General features: G+C 40.8%; 1 protein-coding gene across 3 annotated transcripts in view; it reads left to right on the plus strand.

Moving 5' to 3' along the window:
* CDHR5 (cadherin related family member 5) overlaps positions 1–21,374 on the plus strand; it is a 41,512-nt gene extending 20,138 nt beyond the window's left edge. The window contains exons 10-15 of one of the 3 annotated variants that reach the window (XM_070765443.1): positions 1,756–1,965; positions 4,146–4,262; positions 9,555–9,627; positions 11,671–12,180; positions 18,069–18,202; positions 19,311–21,374. In XM_070765443.1, coding sequence (XP_070621544.1) covers positions 1,756–1,965; positions 4,146–4,262; positions 9,555–9,627; positions 11,671–12,180; positions 18,069–18,202; positions 19,311–19,736 — 1,470 coding nt within the window. In that variant the 3' untranslated portion in view covers positions 19,737–21,374. The remainder of the gene's footprint in view (positions 1–1,755; positions 1,966–4,145; positions 4,263–9,554; positions 9,628–11,670; positions 12,181–18,068; positions 18,203–19,310) is intronic. The other 2 variants (XM_070765452.1, XM_070765462.1) reach the window with 2 other exon arrangements.
* Positions 21,375–22,252: the final 878 nt, after the last annotated feature.

Raw genomic sequence — 22,252 nt, forward strand, 5'->3', positions numbered from 1 at the left:
AGATCTTGCCATTTCATACTATAACATACAATGAAATAAATTAATGATCATCCCATTAAGGCCAAAACCTATCCAGGTATCTCTGATGGTTTTTATAATGGACTAATTACTAATTAAATATTGTTGTTATTATTGTTGTTAATCATCGTACAGTCACCCAGATGTTCAGACTGGATTCAGCATTTTTGTCTAGCTACCATATTGAGTCCTTACCAAGGACCTGGGTTAGGCAGATCTGGATGTTTGATGATGTTACAGATATTGTCGCAGGATGGAAATTGTTCCAAGTAAAGCTACCTTCGAACATTATTATTATTATTATTATTATTATTATTATTATTATTATTGTTATTGTTATTGTTATTGTTATTGTTATTATTGTTATTATTGTTATTATTGTTATTATTGTTATTGTTGTTATTGTTATTATTGTTGTTGTTGTTTTGTTGTTGTTCTTCTTCTTGTTGCTATTATTATTATTATTATTATTATTATTATTATTATTATTATTATTAAACAATGCAGCACAGCAAACGAGATCACTATGCTGGATTTTGTATTTCATCACCAGTCGGGCGCTTCCCAAGCATCTAGGACTGCGTGATGTAGCAGTAAATTATGTGTGCCGATCCCAGTAAAGTGGCCTTTTACAATTGACAGATGGAGATTTTGTCAATTCCGATGGTTTTCAAATGTTTGCTGAGATCCTTTGGCACTGCCAATGATAATAATAATGCTGTGGTTGGCTCTGGCCCAGCTCCTGCCCCAGGGATGTGGAGGTAGAGGCAGGGGAAATGTCCACATGTCCTGGGCCTGTTTTGTTGCCGGCAGAGTCAGGGAGTGCAGTTTCCTCAGACGAAGATGAAGGTGGGGGTGACTTGGAAGAGGGGGGCTTGGCACATAGCCCAGGAAGCCAATCACCATTATCTTCGGTTGATTCGGATGACGAAGTGTTAGACCCATGCAGGCGCAGACTTATGCATCAAAGAGACCAATTGAGGAAATATTACAGGAGATAAGAGAGGCCACCTGTGTTTGGGTGGGGCTCCAGTAATTAGAGCTGCTGCTATAAATAGCAGCATGCTAGTTTGGCCATTGTGGAAGATTATCTGATCGCAGTTCTTCAGGATCATGCCTCGCTGTTTCTGAACTTCGTTTGTGGATTTTTCACGCCTTTGACACCAAAGCAGAGTCAAGTGTGTGTGTGTTTCACTTTGTGGGAAGAAGGAGGGCTGTGACGTTTCTTCACAGCTACTAGCTAAGTACTTAAGGACTGATTAAGGGACTTGTACAGCCTACAAGGTTGTTTTGGGGAAGAGTGCTCTTTGCAATACAAAGAGGGTGCTTTGTTTCTTTTGAATTTTGTGATAGAGAACATTGTTTTGAACTTTCAAACGTGTGTGTGTCTGAAATTTGTACCCGTGAATTTTCAGGAGGCTTTTACCAGAGAACCTGGCAGAAATAATAATAATAATAATAATAACAACAACAACAACAACAACAACAACAACAACAATCATCATCATAATCAGTATAAAGGATATAGTGGATGGGCTCCACTGCCTCTCTGAATTGGGGATCCCTAAGACCTTCCTCATAGTCCCTTCTCCTCTACTTTCCCACATCCTTGGGAGGATCCTTTTGATATGCTACATTCACCCATCTTTCTTCAAGAGAACCTCCTCATCTACCTTCCATTAAAGTTTTACATTTTAGCCCTTAAAAGATCTGTGCTCTCACTCTCTCTTTCTCCAGGCTTCCCAAGAAAATAATCCATACAGATACTCTCAGACCACAGTGAAAATTGATGTTGAACGGAAAAATGACAATCGGCCCTTTTTTGAGAAAGCCATTTATCTTGGAAGAATGTCTGAGGCCCAGCCTGCAAAGTCATTGATCATGCAAGCCAACACACCATCAGAACCCCTGCAGATCTTTGCAGCAGATGATGACTTCTTGCCAGATGTTAGTCATTTCAAGATCTGTTGAATATCATAGGGAGCAAAGGCTGTTAAGATAGCAGTTATGGAGTTTCTGTGTGAGATTGATGTGGGAAACCTATATCGGGGTAGAGTGTTGTCTCAGGTCCCTTCCAATTGTGCATTTTTATTCTGGTACATGTCAAACCTTCTTATCTCTGCAGCAGTTTTGTGCTGCCTTTTGAATTTGTCACTTAGGAAGATGAAAAAGATAAGAAGGACATCCTGGTCAGAAACGTAGGCACAGGAAAAAATGGCACCAGTGATCAGCATCACTATTTTCTCATTGGTTCTGCCTTATGAAAGAGAAAGATTAACCTTGGTAACTGAACACAGGGAACACATATGTTGTTCCACCAAATCAGTGATGGGCTACCAATTTTTTACTGTGGGCATGGCTTATGCATTTTGTTTCAACATCTTTCAGTGCAAATTGGGTGCTCTGGGGTGGAGCTCCAAATTTTGCTACCGGAACTGCGTTACTGACCATTCCCATAGGAGCCCATCACTTTAACAAATGTACCTCAAGAAGAGAGAGCTGGTGAAAAAACACTAAGGCCCTTTCAAGAGAGAAGGAAGCATTTCAGTAGCCAAAGGGTAGAACAAAGCAGACATTCGGACAAAACATTACCAGTATATCCCCTGGAGCAGGAGCTGAGCTCGTTGTTAATCATATCAGCTTCTCAAGCAAATTCCACTACACTAATAGGGTCCCAGGAGCATGTACAGTAATACCTCATCTTACGAACTTAATTGGTTCCAGAAGTAGGTTCATAATGTGAAAAGTTCGTAAGACGAAACATTGTTTCCCATAGGAAACAATGTAAAAGCGATTAATGCGTGCAAAAAGAAAAAAATGTCGCAAAATGTCGCTCTGCTGGGCGCCGCCGCCAGGCTGTCACCTTTTAAAATAGCCAGGGGGCTTCTCGGCGTTCTCCCGAACCCCGAACCCGGAAGTTCGGGTTTGGGTTCAGGTTCCGGAGGCCGCCGAGAAGTGCCCGACTGTTTCAGAAGGTTACAGCCGGGCGGCGGCGCTCAGCGGAGTGCCGTTTTTGCAATCAATGGTGGCATTTTCGGCCGATCTGGAGGCTGGAAAGGAAATGGGGACTGGTCGGACGTCTTCGTGACATCAAAGCTCCGCCCATGGAATTCCCTATTGGGATTCCCCACCTTCTTTCCAGCCTCCAGATCAGTCGAAAACGCTGCCGCCAATCGTAAAAACGGCGCTCCGCCGAGCGGCGCTGCCCAGCTGTAACCTTCTGAAACAGCCGGGCGCTTCTCAGCGGCCTCCGTAACCTGAACTTCCGGGTTCAGCGTTCGGGAGAACGCCGAGAAGCCCCCCGGCTGTTTCAGAAGGTGACAGCCAGGCGGCAGCGCCCAGCGGAGTGCCATTTTGCAATCTGCAGTGGGTTCATAAGCCGAAAAAAGTTCGTAAGAAGAGGCAAAAAATTTCCGAACCCCGGGTTCGTATCACGAGGGGTTCGTATCACGAGGGATTCGTATCACGAGGGGTTCGAATCATGAGGTACCACTGTATTACTAATCATAGTTCCACTGGAACATCTTTTTGTGAAAGAGATAACATGATAGCAGTCTTCTAATACTCGAGGGGCTGCCACAAGGAAGATGGAGTCAACTTATTCTCCAGAGCACCTGAAGGTAGGACGAGAAGCAATGAATGAAAACTAATCAAGGAGAAAAGCATCTTAGAACTAAGGAGAAATTTCTTGACAGATAGAACAATTAATAAGTGAAATGACTTACCTCCAGAAATTGTGAATGCTGCAACACTGAAAGCTTTTAAGAAGAGTTTGGACAACCGTTTCTCTGAAATGGTGTAAGGTTTTCTGCCTGAGCAGGGATTTGGATTAGAAGATCTTTAAGGTCCTTTCTAATTGTGTTGTCCTGTTATTCAGTTATCAGATGATCAAAAAGGTGGCAATTATCTAAACCAAGCTGGTGAATGCTGTCTGGGGAATCGTGAGAATCAAATTTCTTTATTTCTGGGCAAACCAGGTGGCAGGAAAGTCAGAAAAATAACCCAGATCATATCTAGGATATTATTTAGAATGCTCACTACATAATCAATTCTTAGAAACAGAATTTACTTAGTAAAGCCATTTGATTGATTAAGTCCTGATGTAGATTTTTGTTCACTGCTTTTAGAAAATCAATCCAGATATCAAATACAAAATACAAAACAGTTCAGATTTCAGAGTTACTGCAGAAGGATTTATCCAAACCACTAAGATTCTGAATGTATCATCTCATATTACCCTTCTGGTAAGTAATTTTTCCTAAAATTATTGTACATTTCTGTTTAGTTTTAGGCTTCCAGATGACACTGTTGTCTTGAGTTGCTATCTTTACTGTCTTTCTCATTATCATCTGTCACTTCAAAATAATTGATTTAAAATAGATGAAAGACTATAACTTGACAGAGGAAAATAATTTGACAGCCGTTAACCTAATGCACTAAATCAAAACTGAACTAACCACTTTAAAGTGAAGTGGAATTTATACACCAGGTACTTTTGTTTATTTTTCAAAAACCTAATAATCTAACATTGTTCAATGTAAGTTTCTGACTGAAATTAAACTTTGATCATATTATAGGTAAATAATATGATTCTATTGAATGCAGATGTATTTGAAATAACAAAGACTTTGCAGGAAACATTCACGTCTAACATTATACTACCTTTAAGTTTTTTACTATGATGTTAATCATTAGCAGTTAAAATGTTTTTCAAAAGGCTGAAATCCCTTTGTCATTGACTAAAAACACACATGGTACAATTCTAAACAGTTTAGTAAGGATTTAGATGCTGTTAAATAATCAATTAAAACAAAACAGAACAAACAAAAAGTCTAAACAATCAATCAATCAATCAATAAACAAACAAACAAACAAGCAAACAAACAAACAAAAAATCCACCCTGTTTTGCCTCAGAGAATTTCAAAATAAAATACTGTACTGTGTGTCTATAACAGTGAGCTCATAGTAGGGCAACTCTATCAATATCAAAATGCCACTTAAATAGTTGAGCTAGTTTCAAACTAGATTTTGGTTTTCTTTCTCTTTTCCTTCCTCTCTTTTTTCTATCTGTTTCTCTCTCTTCCTCTCTTCCTCTCTCTCTCCTTCCCTCTCACTCTTTCCCTCTTGGCTTCTGGGCAGGTTTGGAAAACTCTGAGTTGATGATGATTTTTAAGTGAGCGATTGCTCACTGCTCAGCTTAGAGGGAACTATGACCAAACCTATAGAGGGGATATAAGGAGATATTTGAAGAGTTTTCTGGACTACTCAACATATGATTGACTAACCCTGGGATATAAAAGAACTGTGACTAAAGTATTCTTTGAGGAGCAACATTAGGCCTGAACATATGGTTGTTGAACTATTGAGAAAAGGTGGACCTTATTAAAATATTAAATAAGACAAGATGGTCCATATGGTGGAAATAAGTGGAAGTTCAAAAGAAATATTGCCGATGTTCAAAAGCATCAAGGGCTCTGTGACAAAGAAATTCAGGGAAATAAACAATTTAATGCAAAGCATAGATGGCAAAATAGAAAATATTCTACAAGGGACAATGAATAAAGACCAAGATGCCCAGGAGAGGGAGGAGAGGAGACAACAGAAAGAATGGAGGAAAAGACAGAACAGATAAATCAACAAGAAAAACAAGAAGAGAAGATACAAAGACCATAATGATTAATGAAACAAATCAGGGGGAAAGTATTTTAAGATATTTAAAAACGGAATGGGAAGGTACCATTGAAAAAGACATAGGGGTTTGGGCAGATATACTGGATGCTCAGCAGCATAAGAGGATAGAGATGGGAGAAATACTTAGACCAGTGCTGGCGAACCTATTGTACACGTGCTACAGGTGGCACATGGAGTCATATCTGAGGGCATATGAGGTGTTGCCCTATATCAGCTCCAGCAAAACCTCCTGAAACCTGGAGATGGCGAGAAATGGCCAAACGGGCCAAACGGAAGTCCGCATCCGAATTTCCAGTTGGCCAGCTGGGCCATTTTTGCCCTCCCTAGGTTTTAGGAAAACCTCCTGAAACCTAGAGATGGCGAGAAATGGCCAAACGGGCCAAATAGAAATCCAGAGACTTCAGTGAAGCCTGTGCACATGTGCAGTGGGCAGCATGTAGGGTTGTGTGCATGTGTGGGGAGCAGCATGTGAGCTTTGCACATGCATGGGGAGAAGGCATTGCATTATGGGTGTGGGCACGCACCCTTTTGGTACCCGAGCCAAAAAACATTCAGCATCACTGACTTAGACTAAACAGCAAAAATGCAGAAGTAGATGGCGACAAAGATCCAAGAGAAGAGTATGGGAGGTATGCAAAACAACAACAACAACCCACCCCACAATTAAGAATTGAAGTATTAAAATGGACAAGAGATTATGGATAAAAAGGAAATGTTTTTTCTTGTTTTTCCCCCTTCTTTCTTTAATAAAATGAGGGACCTGATTAAAAGTTAGAATAGAAGTAGAAATAAAGATACACATATTATAAAAGTAATAAATAGACGGAAGATTAGAGGTTGAAAGATGAAGTTAATATGTATATTTAAATAATAGGGTGATTGTTGTCAGGATGGAGTAAGGGGATTTGATTTTATTACAATATGGGTACTATACTAGGATTAGTAAGGATGGTCTGATTAAATAGAATAATTTAATAAATAAATATCTAAATGGAAAGATTAGAGGTTGAAAGATATTTATTTATTTATTTATTTTATTATTTAGATTTGTATGCCGCCCCTCTCCGCAGACTCTGGGCGGCTCACAGCAAGACACAACAATTCATAACAAATCCAAATATAATTTAAAATATTTAAAAAAGAACCCCATTTTACTAACAAACACACACACAAACATACCATGCATAAATTGTACATGCCCGGGGGAGGTGTTTCAGTTCCCCCATGCCTGACGACAAAGGTGGGTTTTAAGGAGTTTACGAAAGGCAAGGAGGGTGGGGGCAGTTCTAATCTCTGGGGGGAGTTGGTTCCAGAGAGTCGGGGCTGCCACAGAGAAGGCTCTTCCCCTGGGGCCCGCCAACCGACATTGTTTAGTTGACGGGACCCGGAGAAGGCCCACTCTGTGGGACCTAATCGGTCGCTGGGATTCGTGCGGCAGAAGGCGGTCTCGGAGATATTCTGGTCCGGTGCCATGAAGGGCTTTAAAGGTCATAACCAACACTTTGAATTGTGACCGGAAATTGATCGGCAGCCAATGCAGACTGCGGAGTGATGGTGAAACATGGGCATACCTAGGTAAGCCCATGACTGCTCTCGCAGCTGCATTCTGCACGATCTGAAGTTTCCGAACACTTTTCAAAGGTAGCCCCATGTAGAGAGCATTACAGTAGTCGAACCTCGAGGTGATGAGGGCATGAGTGACTGTGAGCAATGAGTCCCGGTCCAGATATGGCCGCAACTGGTGCACCAGGCGAACCTGGGCAAACGCCCCCCTCGCCACAGCTGAAAGATGGTTCTCTAATGTGAGCTGTGGATTGAGGAGGACGCCCAAGTTGCGGACCCTCTCCGAGGGGGTCAATGATCCCCCCCCCAGGGTAATGGACGGACAGATGGAATTGTCCTTGGGAGGCAAAACCCACAGTCACTCCGTCTTATCCGGGTTGAGTTTGAGTCTGTTGACACCCATCCAGACCCCAACAGCCTCCAGACACCGGCACATCACTTCCACTATTATTATGCATGCTTAAACAATGTTGTCATTAATCATTATGTTGTATGTTTTATTTTATTTATTTATTTATTTTATACAATACATATTGAAGAGAATAGACATGAAGTATTATATATAAAGAAAAGATATAAAAATAGAGAAGATATATGAAGGAAGAAAAGATATATGATATATGAGATAAGGAGAACAATTGTTGTAATTGTCATTAGAATGATACATTGAGATATTGAATTATTAAATAATGAAGGTTCATATCTTAATACAAATAGGAGTATTAATATTAGGAGTATATAAGCTTAATACAACAAATATTACTGATATTAGTATCGTTACTTGTATCAAGATGAATGATACCCAGATGCCACACTGTTTGTGTATTAATGTTGATGTATATATAAAAATTATATGAAAGAAATCTTTTTTATTTGATCTGACACTTCAGTTATATCAATTTCTGAAGTAATTTGAAAGGAGCAGCATTGGTTTGTGTTGAGACTGAGGCTCCAAATTAAAGCTTTGCATTGCTCTAATAAATAGTGCCACTACTGAGTTCAAAAAGCATTGTAAAAATATGTCATTGTAAAAAAAAAACGCAACCCCCCCCTCCCCCAGAACTATTGTTTTTTTCAAGTTTTTGTAGAATCACCTTTGGTTTTAAAAATCTACCGTATCTTCTCCAGAGATTGAATTGTGAAATGAACATTATGGTACATCACTGCATAGGTCAGTGATGGTGAACCTTTTTTCCCTGGGGTACCAAAAGAGCGTGCCTGTGCATTATTGCGCATTTCATTATTGTGAATTATGGGTGCAAGTGTCCACAACCATAATTCAACGCCTGAAGAGGGTGAAAACAGCTTCCTCATCCCCCGGAGGCCGTCTGGAGGCTGGAAATGGCCTGTTTCCCAACTTCTGGTGGGCCCAGTAGGCTCGTGTTTTGCCCTCCCCAGACTCCAAAGTCTTCCCTGCAGGCAGGGTGGGGGGTTTAAAAATGCCGTCTCCCATCCCTTAGAGGCTCTCTGGAAGCCAAAAATGCCCTCCCAGAGCCTATGGGAAAGCCAAAAAGCCCTTCATGGCACCGGACCAGACTATCTCAGGGACCGCCTTCTGCTGCACGAATCCCAGCGACCAGTTAGGTCCCACAGAGTGGGTCTTTTCCGGGTCCCGTCAACTAAATAATGTCACTTGGCGGGACCCAGGGGAAGAGCCTTCTCTATGGCGGCCCCCGGCCCTCTGGAACCAACTCCCCCCAGAGATTAGAATTGCTCCCACCCTCCTCGCCTTTCGTAAGCTCCTTAAAACCCACCTCTGCCGCCAGGAATGCGGGAACTGAGATATTCTTTCCCCCTAGGCCTTTACAATTTTATGCATGGTATGTCTGTCTGTATGTATGTTTGGTTTTACAATAAGGGTTTTTAACTGTTTTAATATTGGATTGTTATATGCTGTTTTACTACTGTTGTTAGCCGCCCCGAGTCTATGGAGAGGGGCGGCATACAAATCCAATCCAATCAAATCAAATCAAAAATCAGCTGGCCAGCACACACATATATGTTGGAGCTGGGCAATAGCTTGCATGCCAGCAGATATGGCTCCCTGTGCCATAGGTTCGCCATCACCAGCATAGATTGTATAAAACAGAGGTAAATAGGGGAAGCATTGGTCTCCATATTCATAAACATGCTTTTAGCAAGTCTCCTTTGTAATGCCCAGGTCTTGGACATAAATGGAGTGGGGGGGCAGCAATACTACAGTTTCTGCCAGATGTAACTAGATCCAAATGAATATGTAACCTTTTTAAATGGACTGACATCTCTTTTCCTGTTTGCACAGGCCATCGCTACCGACACCAGCACTCTGGAAGAAGCAAGCACCCTGATCTCAATAGATGTCACACCTTTGACAAGTACGTTGGGAATGCTCTCTTCATGTCTTATATGATGCGGATAAAATTTACAGATGTAGGAGCCTCAGAAATTGCTGAATCACATTAAACATTAAATTATGTCTTCAAGATATTTTCTCTCTCATACCCTAATTACACTTGAGGCAGCTGGAAGTTGCATCTAGTTGTTCTTTTCTACAGGAATAGGCCAGGTGTGATTACTTCTCTTTTGCTGTTGTTTATTTATTAATTAATAATATAAAGATACAAAAATACAAAAGAAGATAGTAGGAAAGATAGGGGAGGAAAAAAGGGGAAAGAGAAAGAGTAAGAGAAGCAGGAGAAAGAAAGAAAAGGCATTGATTTTCAACTCCCTTTGATGCAGTAGAATAAGACAATAACATCAGATATTGACATCTTACTTTTACATAATAATATAAACTGGCCAGGTATATCAGTATTTCCCAACCTTGGCAACTTGAAGATATTTGGACTTCAACTCCCAGAATTCCCCAGCCAGCGAATGCTGGCTGGGGAATTCTGGGAGTGGAAGTCTAGATATCTTCAAGTTGCCAAGGTTGGGAAACACTGAGTTATATAACAAGAAAGCTATCTAATCTGTAAAACTAAAAACTAGTTTCATTCCCCCCCCCCGCCTCAACTTGAGCACAAAGTCCAGAAACAGGCACAATTATTTCTCAAAAGATAATCTAACATATAAATATAGTGGGGGAGTTAGAGAGAGAGACTGGCTTCCAATTTTATTCAATTCATAGGTGGTTTGTGAGAGAGCAATCCAGCCCTTACACTAAATTGACTCCTTTTGTCTTAGAGTGATGAGGTACCACCTGGGATAAAGATTCTGCTGACACAATTCAGTTTACGTAGGGCAGTGATGGCGAACCTATGGCACGGGTGCCACAACAATCAAGTTGTCGAAGCGTGGAACTCATTACTGGACTCAATAGGGTCAACCCCTAACTCCCAACATATCTCCCTTAGACTATCCACGACTGACCTCTCTAGGTTCCTAAGAGGTCAGTAAGGGGCGTACATAAGTGCACTAGTGTGCCTTTCGTCCCCTGTCCAATTGTCTTTCCTTTATCTCATATATCATATATATTTTCTTCCTTCCATATATCTTCTCCTCTATTTTTACATATTATCTTTATATAGATTACTTCATGTCTATTCTCTTCCATATGTATTGTGTATTGGACAAATGAATAAATAAAATAAAAATAAATAAAAATATCTGCTGGCACAGCTCCAATGTGCATGTGTTTGCTGGCTATCTGATTTTTGGTTCACACCTAGGCTCTGGGAGAGCGTTTTTGGCTTCCAGAGGGCCTCTAGGGGGATGGGAGAGGCCATTTTTACCCTCCCCCGGCTCCAGGGAAGCTTTTGGAGCCTGAAGAAGGTGAAAAATGAGCCTACTGGGCCCATCAGAAGTTGGGAAACAGGCCATTTCCAGACTCCAAAGGGCCTCCAAGGGGCGGGGAAAGCTGTTTTCACCTTCCCCGGGCATTGAATTATGGGTGTGGGCACTCAGCACTTAGCACCCAAGGGAAAAAAGGTTTGCCATCACTGACATAGGGCATGAGTAGCTTCTTCCATTGTAAAACTCTTTCGATGCTGTTATTTCTGCATAATGATTGCCCTGCTTAAGTCTTGGTGCCTTGAAAGTATGAAGGATCTGACTGTTAGATATAGAAGCATCGTATTAAGCAGTCCCTTTGCCTATTACATTTACAGCTACAACTCCAACTGTAACTACCACTACCTTCCATGAAACCTCTTCTATCAGCCCAGGGAACGGGACCACTAGTCAAAAGCCATCCACTTTGCCATCTGGAATAAGTAGTCCTAAACCTTCTGGATCCACAAAATCAATGCCACCTCTTTCAAGTACAACTGGGAAGGATAACCTTACAAAGAGTACAAGAAATCCTGTGACTGTTTCTGTATCTGGCTCAGTTATTCCACCTTTTGTAACTACGCTAAAACCTCCTGTCATCTCAGGTAATTCTACACAGTTTCTGACCAGTAGTTCTCCTGTAACAGAGAGAAGCCAACAGACAGTGGAATCCATCAAGAACTCAAGCTCCACCACCATTCAAACATCTCCTCGGTCTGAAGCTTCCAAGCCTACTCCACCAGGTAATTTTATAACAAGTGGTGGGAGTGTCCAGTCATCAACTTCTTCCAAAATTGTAACCACGAAGACTCCCGTTATAAGTGCAGCACCAGATGGTAATAGACAGTCTACTACTCCTTCACCTGGAAACCTTAAGCCTTCCACAGCAGGTATTTCTACGACAAGAAGTAACCATGTTTCTTCTGCTTCATTATCTTCCACAACTGTAACAAGCACACTTTCTGCAGCAAATATTTCTGCAACAAGCCTTACATCTAAGTTTAGTAGATCAACTCCTAGTACTTCAACTGCTATGTTTTCTACAAAGTCTATTGTCGAAAATACAACAGCTTCCTCAGTAAATGAACCTGACAGTCCTTCAATGTCCTCAGTAAATGAACCTGACAGTCCTTCCACAACTACCGGTAATTCAGAAGGTAGAGTCTATGTTATTAAGTTTGCACTGAAGGGTCATGGTAAATCATGCATATAGGAATAAGTATACCCTTCACCTTCTCCACAGTTCATAAGAAGAAAATGTGTCCTAATCTAGGGCTAAAAATATCCCTACAATCATTAGATGGCAGCCAAGAGATGTTAGAAAACATCTAACATGTTTAGATGTTTTCTAAAACATCTGTGGTCATCTAGTATTAATCTCAAACATTGCAATCATCTGCATATAGTATGCCTGTATAAATTGTGGTTACTGTGATATTTATTAATTTATTATTTATTAATTACTTAGATTTCTATGCCGCCCTTCTCCACAAACTCAGGGCGGCTTACAACAGGAACAATACAAAAACATATAAGAATGTTTTTTATGATATGATGCTGAATGCCAACCTAACAGTTTGAAAACATGCAAATGCAAGTAGATTAATAGGTACCACTTTGGTGGGAAGGTAACAGCATTCCATGCAGTGCACTTCAGCATATAACTATGCTGGCTGCATGACCATGGAAATGTCTTTTGGATAATACTGACTCCCTCAGCTAAGAAATGGAGATGACCACTTCCCCCTAGAGGCAAACACAATTGGACAAGGGAAAACTCTTACCTTTTATAATGATGAATGAAGCCAATTTCATTGAGTTGTTTGGTGAAGAGAGTTCTAAGATTCTTCCTCAAAATATGAAAATGCTTTAAAGGAGAGCTACACTAACAATTTCTAAAACATTTCTTTTCACTCATTTTAACATCTGTATAGTCTTAATCATTCCTTCCTGAAATGCCATCTTTTAAACAAAGTTTATTTCTACTACACAGAGTAAGGATGAATACTGTATATCCTTCTAGCCTATCTTTCCATAGCACATAGATAATCTATAAAAGCTAGGGCTTTTGTAGATTAAAAAACTTAGCTTTTAATATATAAACATCTAGACATGAATAAATTCATACAACTTTATACAAGATTGCAAGGGAGCAATGTTAGAATGCTTGCAAATTTGCGAATTAGGGAAATTTTAAATGTGAAAAAGGCACACAGTTACAATGATCATTAAAAAAATTAAATGGTTCTAGAGCGGGGGTGGACAATTAATTTTGCCATGGGGCCACATGAAAAATTGGGATGGTTTTAGAGGGCCGGACTAATATAAGTAACTCAGTTCTGCCCAATACTGTATATATGCTATTGCTATAAAAGAAAAAAAGAAAAAAGTAAGAGAGAGAGAGAGAGAGGAAGGAAGGAAGGAAGGAAAGAGAGACAGAAAGGAAGGAAGGAAAGAGAAAGGGAAGAGGGAGAGAGAGAGAGAGAAAGAAAGAAAGGGAGGGAGGAAAGAAGGAGAAAGGAAGGAAGGAAGGGAGGGAGGGAGGGGAGATAAAGGAAGGAAGGAAGAAAGGAAGGAAGGAGAGAGACAAAGGAAAGAGGGAGGGAGGGAGGGAGGGAGAGAGAGAGAGAAAGAAAGAAAGAAAGAAAGAAAGAAAGAAAGATAGCACCTTTGGGGCAACCATGACCTTGAATAACTGAGTCTACAGAACCTTAGGGTTAAGCAACCCAACCCTTGCGTGAGCGTCACCTGCAAAAAGTCCTCCCGCTCTTGGCCACCTTTTCACCTCTCCATCTGGTTTCTCCCCGCAGCTTCCCGCTTTGAAGGGAAGGGACCGGCCAGCGATTAAGTCTGCCCATGGGGAGAGGGGGATCGACGCCGTGGCAGAGCCGGCCGCTCCTCCCCTCCCCCCCCCCTCCCCACCCCAAAGCAGCGACGCTTCTCTCTCTTGGTGGCTCCGCGCCATGCCTTAAACGGGCTTCACACTTCAGGAGAGAAGCTTCAGCTGTTCAAAGGGCCTGGGGATGTGGGGCAAGCATTGCAGAAGGGGTGATGCAGCTCTGCCCCCCAGGGCCACAGCAGGCCGAGGGGAGGTGGTAATGGCGAGGTGGGCAGGGGCTGGGAAACAGAGAGGAAAAGTTGTCCGGAGAAAAGTTCTCCCAGCCTTAAATCGCCCCCGAGGGGTCCCTGTGATGCCCGAGTGTCACAGTGGGCCAGTCACAGACAGCTGGTGGGCCGGATGCGGCCCGTGGGCTGCCCCTTGCCCAGGTCTGTTCTAGGGTAACATCAATGAAAGTGTTGCTTCATGCAGAACCTTTGTATCTTTTAAGATGTTGTAATTATACACATATAGATTCTTTTCTTATACAGCATGGTGTTAAAATATAGGAAAAAGTAGGATATTGTCTTAGTGATGCAAGTAGTACAGTGGACAGAATGTTTAATGATTGGCACTCTAACAGAGCCACGAGTCACAGTGATTATATATAATCTTCAGATACATCATTTAGGAAAACAAGGATTGCAAAGAGATATTATTGTTGTGAGCCGCTCCGAGTCTCCGGAGAGGGGCGGCATACAAATCTAATTAATAATAATAATAATGATTATTATTATTATTATTATTGTTATTGTTGTTGTTTTGTTGTTGTTGTTGTTGTTGTTGTTATTATTATTATTATTATTATTATTATTATTATTATTATTATTATTAAATGGAGGCAAGGGGCGATCAACCTATCCAGTGGCATGATGGAGCTAAGGAATAGCACATGGTGCTAGTCTCCCGTCACCACGGGGAGAGAGACAGATGCCAAGAGAGGAAATTAGTGACAGCCAAAACAGGCCACAAACCAGTGGCGAAATCCAATTTTTTTTACTACCGGTTCTGTGGGCATGGCTTGGTGGGCATAGTGTGCCTTGGTGGGCATGGCTTGGTATGTCTGGCAGGGCGAGGATACTGCAAAATCCCCATTCCCACCCCACTCTGAGGCCAGCCAGAGGTGGCATTTGCCGGTTCTCCAAGCTACCCAAAATTTCCACAAACGGTTCTCCGAACTACTCAAAGTTTCCACTACTGGTTCTCCAGAACCTGCCAGAACCTGCTGGATTTCACCCCTGCCCCAAATCATTTTAGTCTACTGAAAAAACACAATCCACCCAGCTCTTTTTTATATCTTTATAGCGATGTTCTTTAGCTGCTTTACTAAGAAATTTCAGCTAATGTACAATACTGATAGACCTTGACTTAAAACAGTTCATTTAGTAATCATTGGAAGTTACGACATTGAAAGAAATGACTTATGACTGTTTTTCAAATTTATGACCATTGCAACATCTCCACAGTCACATGATCAAAATCCAGACGCTTGGCAATGGATTCATATTTATGACAGTTGCAATGTCCTGGAGTCATGTCATCACTTTTTGCAACTTTCTGATAAGCAAAGTTCATGGGGACGCCAAATTGACTTAACCACCATGTTGTTATCTTGACAACTGCAGTGATTTATTTAAAAACTATGGCAAGAAAGGTCATCCAACAGAGTAAAACTCATTTAACAACTGTCTCACTTAGCAACAGAAATTTTGGGGCTCAGTTGTGGCTGTCAATCAAGGACGACTGTACTTTGGGAAGCAAGGCTATGTAATAATTAATGCAATATATCACATTTTTTAATCAAATTGGGCTGTTATTTGTTGCTAATACAGTACTTCTGCAGCAGAGAATCGTTTTATGATACGATGGCACTGATGTTATTTCGGGAATGAATATGACTCCATGAACTAATTATTTCAGTTCATGTTAATGATAAACTCTTAGGAGTAATTGAAACTTCCACTTATTTCAGAGTTCACTTTGCAAGGTATTATAGTCATATTGTTATTAATACCATAAAACTTTCAAGAAAATTGCTTTGTAATTATCCTGTAGAGATGTGAACTGTGATATGGGAAAGTGCAAATCTCTCTGAAAAAACAGGACTGACCTTTGCTTCCAGCAAGACGAAAACTTGGAGCACAGCCATTTGGTGACGCGTTCAGCATTCAGCCTCTTAATTCAGCCTCCCAAAACAGTGTTCTTAAGGCTTGTTAATATTTTAGCTTCCAAAACCACTTGACAGTGTTACCTATTGGCTGTGCTAATGGGGAATTACAATGATTGTGGAAAGCTATCTTAATGCAAAGACTTTTAGGTTTATTATAGGGACAAAAGGACCACGGAAGCCAAAAATAAATCTTCATTTCTCCATTTTCTACAATGCCTTTAACAGTAACCTGATAGAGAAATGATGTATCCGTATGTTTTCCATAAAGTTTTATTTCCCTATCAGGAAAATGTCGCTCCATTTATTCTTTTTAATTTGTCATGCTGAAATTTAAGAGGCACAGGAAATTCTATCCAATCAAGGGGTCGAAGGCTCCACTGAGATTCACCTTTGAATGATTACAGGTAGCCCTCAAATTACAACCACAATTGAGCCCAATATTTTTGTTACCAAGTGGAAACGTTTGTTCACTGAAATTTTGTCTCATTTTACGACCTTTTGTGCCACAGTGGTTAAGCGAATCACTGGAGTTGTTAAGCTAGTCACATGCTCATTAAGAGAATTTGTTTTCCCCTTTGACTTATTTATTTATTTATTTTATTTTATTTTTATGCCGCTCTTCTCCTTAGACTCAGGGCAGCTTACAACATGTTGTCAATAACACTTTTTAACAGAGCCAGCATATTGCCCCCACAATCTGGGTCCTCATTTTACCCACCTCGGAAGGATGGAAGGCTGAGTCAACCTTGAGCCGGTGTCGAGATTTGAACCGCTGATCTACAGTCAGCTTTAGTGGCCTGCGGTACTGCACCCACTGCGCCACCTCGGCTCATGGACTTGGCCCATAAGACAGTCACAAATGGTGATCACATTACCCTGGGCCACTGCAACCATGATAAATATGAGTTGGTTGCCAAGCATTCGAATTTTGATCACTTGGTTGTGGGGATATTGCAATGAACAGGAACAGGAACGATGAAAAACAGCTGTAAGTCACTTTTCTTCAGTGCTGTTGTAACTTTGGTGATTAAATGAACTGTTGTAAGTGGAGGACAACCTGCATGTAGCATCAAATTGGTGTCGACCACATAGATTTTCTCCATGATGTTCTGACCCTAATCTAGTCCTTCGGCTTTTCCAATGGTGCAACCACTACCATATCAGAGCTGCACTTTCAGAAGCTAGCCAGCCCAAGTAGCAAACCAGCCCAACCAGCTAAACAACCCAACCAGCCAGCCAGCCACAGACCAATAGATATGGAGTTTGAAGTCTTCAATGAAACACAGCAGCAGTAGGGAGTCTTGAAAAAATATATTTACTTCTTATTTACACTACTACTGTATACTATCTTTACTCTATATACATCACACTAGTATCTCACTAGTATCTCACTACAACTATCTCAGTTACAATAACTCACAGGAACCAACAGATCAATACAGCAACTTCAGAGTACACTTCACACAGAGCAGGAACAGATATCAGAGACAGAGTGAACAAGCGAGCAGAGACTAAAGCTCTTGCATGTTTAAATACTTTTCACTTGATGAGGTTGCTGCATAGTTAATGGCCTCAGAATGACTCAGCATTCTTAATGTAGGCCTTCCTTCCGCATTGAAATATTACCTCAGAGTATGCTTAATCCTGACACACCAGTGTAACTGAGTCCACTGTTGATCATTCTTTTCCCATTCCTGCCACCTTTCCTGGCATTAGAAATTTCCCAAGAGGACTCAGCCGTCACACAATGGGTCTGAAGTAAGTTAATTTGAGCTGGTGGCTGGTGGCCTCGAGTAAGCACTCTGGGTTGCTTTGTTTGATGACCGATTGGTTTGTTTGTCCATGACATTCTCAGGAGACCTCTATGGCTGCCCCACCAACATTTAATCATTTTCCACTCTGCTCCTTCAGAATCAAAGGCTTCGTTGTTTAGCTGTTGTGAAATAACCGTGTGAGATGCTTGAGGATATAAGGAAGTTTGTTTGTTTTCTTGACAGGATATAGTGTAGCAGACATGGCTGCTTTGGGAGCCACCCTGGGGATCTTATTGGCGATTGCAGTAGCTTTGCTTGCACTGATCTCCTACAAGTACTGCAAATTAAGAAAAGGACATGAAGAAGAGAATTCACAAGTAAGTTAGACTTCTTTCTCTAGTTCAGGGAGTGGGGTGTTTTTTAATTAAAAAAATACAATGCTGTGGAGTTTATAAGAACGTTTAGGTGGTTTCCAACTTGCAAAGTTGTAATTATGGCAAAACAGCATTGCCAATGAACAAATAATAATAATAATAATAATAATTATTATTATTATTATTATTATTATTATTATTATTATTATTTCTTCATTGGCAATGCTGTTTTGCCATCTGCCAATAATAATAATAATAATAATAATAATAATAATTATTATTATTATTATTTAGACTTGTATGCTACCCTTCTCCAAAAAATGAGCTGAGAATTGCAGATAGTATGATTCCAATGTACGAGGGTCGCCCAGAAAGTAACGCACCACATTTTTTGTCTTTAACAATTATTTATTGAACACGATGAAACTTGTACACAAGAAAGAATGATGTTTCTTCTACACTCCCTATTTTTCCACGTAATCTCCATCCCGTTCTGTGGCCTTCCTCTAGCGAGACACAAGGGTGTGTATGCCCTGTTGGTACCACTCGTTCTGTACATGAAGCCATTTCTGCACTGTGTAAATCACCTCTAATGGCCTCACCCTCTGTGCCCAGTGACTAACTGTACTTCTGTCGATTGCAGATTCTCCATAAACTGCACACAAACATTTGTGAATGTTCCCAACAGTTTCTTTCTCCCCAATGAGAAATTCAATGAGGACACGCTGCTTGTAACATACATCACTTACAGGCGCCATTTTGAAACACTGCTGCAGCTACGCTATCTGTTTAAAGAAAAGCAAAATTTACACACACACTGCTGACAATTCAAATAATGCATATCTATAGTTTTGCATTCGTACCCTTACTGTAGGCTGAGAAAAAAGATGTGGTGCATTACTTTCTGGGCGAAAGATACTTTTCCTTTCAAGATACTTTCTTGTATCTTGAAAGGGAAAAGAACACTGGCAATTCCCTTACCTTAGAAATAACCCAACTAAGGGGAACAGATCTAATAAAGGTAATTTCTAAGGTGATCCATTGTCTTGCCTGATCATCAGTTTCCCTTTACCTTGGCAGTATTGTACAGACATTTGTCTCTCTTTTGCAGCTTACGGAAAGCGTTTCCAACACCAACTTCCAGGATGACGAAAACTCTAACTCAGACGGAAACGATAACGAATCTCCCGCAAGCACATCTGCCAGCCTTATGCCCAAGAGTTATGCAGAGCAGGAACCAAAAAACAGGAAAACCCAGTCAGCTCCTAAAACTATCCAGGAAGGAACTGACATAAGCAGTGGAAAGGAAGTGCGATCCATCCTGACAAAAGACAGGAAAACGGAAGACGATGGCTACAAGGCAGTGTGGTTTAAAGAAGACGTTACAGAGGCCAAGGATGATGATGGGGTGATTGACGACGAGAATGACCGTGAACAGAACAGGCTTGAAAGTGACAGTGCTGCTGAGGTCTTTGATACTAATCCTTCTGCCAGCCAATCTCTTGGAGAAGCAGAAGAGCAGGAAGATGTTTTGTAAAAGAAAGAAAGAAAGAAAGAAAGAAAGAAAGAAAGAAAGAAAGAAAGAAAGAAAGAAAGAAAGAAAGGGGTTTTTCAAAGATATCATTAAGAGGATCGGATTGGGAGAAGGATTTGCCAGTGAAGAAGGATTCTATGCCCATTTGCTTAACTGAAGGATTATTGCAGGATCCAATCTGGAACGGTTGCTGGGACCAGAGGTTTGGTCTGGTCTGAGGAAGGGCTCCAGAATGAGTCCAAAAGCTCAAGAAGACAGAACCTCTGGTCCCAGTGACTGACCCAGGTTGGATCCTGCAACATTATCCTGGAACAACTACGTTTGCCTTCTTTCAAAGCATTATTGTAAAGCAATAAAAGCATAATTAATAATAATAATAACAACAACTAAGTTGGAAGGAACCCTGGAAGTCTTCTAGTCTAACCCTCTGCTTAGGCAGGAAACCCTACACTACCTCAGAAAAAAGGAAGAGTCTTCTCTGTGGCGGCCCCGGCCCTCTGGAACCAACTCTCCCTGAAGATTAGAATTGCCCCCACCCTCCCTGTCTTTCGTAAACTACTCAAGACTCATTTATACCGCCAGGCATGGGGGAGTTGAGATATTTCTTCCCCCTAGGCCATTACAAGTTATGCATGGTATGTCTGTGTGTATGTTTGGTTTTATAATAAGGGTTTTTAGTTGTTTTATTATTAGATTGTCACATGCTGTTTTTATCATTGCTGTTAGCTGCCCCGAGTCTACGGAGAGGGGCGGCATACAAATCCAATAAATTATTATTATTATTATTATCCAACATCTTCTTTAAAATTTCCAGTGTTGGAGCATTCACAACTTCTAGAGGTAAGCTGTTCCACTGATTAATTGTTCTAACTTTCAGGAAATTTCTCCTTAGTTCTAAATTACCTCTCTCCTTGTTTAGTTTCCACCCATTGCTTCTTGATCCACCTTCAAGTACTTTGGAGAATAGTTTGAAAATGTTTGAAATGTTCAAAACATTCTTAAAGATCCATCTCATCCTAGGCATCCTTTTATTTGAACTATTACCAATTGGCAGACAGTACAGGACAGCAAAAAAACCAAGGACAAATAGGCTGGAAAGCAACTTCTACACCAGAACAGTAACTATATATTGTATAGTGCAATATTAATGCAATATTCTGGGGTTTTCAGTACAATTGTTTAGAATATTAGTTGTCACCTATAGCCCTACATGGCTTAGGGCTAGACTATCTTTGGGACTGCCTTCTGTTGCATAGCTCCCAGCAACTAATAAGGGCCCACAGAGTTGGCCTTCTCCGGATCCCATCAGCCAAACAATGTCGCCTGGTGGTGTTGCAGGGAAGGGCCTTTTCTGTGGCGGCTCCAGCTCTCTGGAACCAGTTCCCTCCGGAGATCTGTACCCTCCCCAACCTATTGACCTTCCACAAAGCTGTTAAGACTTGGCTTTTCCAGCAGGCCTGAGGCCGTTGATACTATCTAGATCCGGACATGAGTGATAGTGCAAGATATGTGTGGTTTCATCAGGGTTTTAATTAAGTATTTATATTGTTTTTAATGTTGTGTTTTGCTGGAAGCTGCCCAGAGTCCTTTGGGAGTTGGGCAGCATATAAGTCCGATTAAAGAAACAAACAAAAAACCAAAGTGAAGAATGTGTGTGTTTTTATTTTTTATGTATAATACACACTGAAGATGGCATTTAATTTTGTTCTATGAGGTGCAATGACAATAAACTAAACTAAACTAGACTAGACTAGACCAGACCAGACCAGACCAGACCAGACCAGACCAGACCAGACCAGACCAGACCAAACCAAACCAAACCAAACCAAACCAAACTAAATCTTGCATTAGAACAGCCACTGGGGTATATGCAGTCTCTCCCAGACTGGGCTGGAGTCCATCTTCAGTCAGCATCAGGAAGCTTGGCCAATGGGATCCAGTCTCAGAAAAATAAAGGATTTGTAAGATTATGATTCTAAGTGTATTCATCTGGCGGGAGGGCAAAAACTCTCTAGGATTCAGATTTATTTTTGAACAGCCAAAATTGCTGTAGAGTTACTTTTTAAATTAATGCTGTTCTTTTTTCTTTTTGAATTCCTGCATAATTTGTGTTGCTGTTGAAAAGATTATACAAAACCTTCCCAATTTTACAAAGAGCCAAAGCCAGATCCTATTAATATCAACACTAAATTGTTCTCAATTCCGACATTAAAAAAGCATGGTGAGAAAAAAATAATATGATGTTACCATTTCAATAGGTACAGTTTAGGATAATAACTTTTCAAGGGTGATGTGATGATACGCTGTGATATGCCTGTATGTATTAAACCAAAAACATTATTTATTTATTTAATGCAGTGTTTCCCAACCTTGGCAACTTGAAGATATTTGGACTTCAACTCCCAGAATTCCCCAGCCAGCGAATGCTTAAGTTATTAATAAAAGGAAATGTGTTTTTTTTTAAGTAGATGAATAATCATAGGTGCTGATGACCTTCCTGGCTTGAAGGGTGTTTTCAT

The sequence above is a fragment of the Erythrolamprus reginae genome, chromosome 1 (assembly GCF_031021105.1).
Source record: "Erythrolamprus reginae isolate rEryReg1 chromosome 1, rEryReg1.hap1, whole genome shotgun sequence".
NCBI lineage: Eukaryota > Metazoa > Chordata > Lepidosauria > Squamata > Dipsadidae > Erythrolamprus > Erythrolamprus reginae.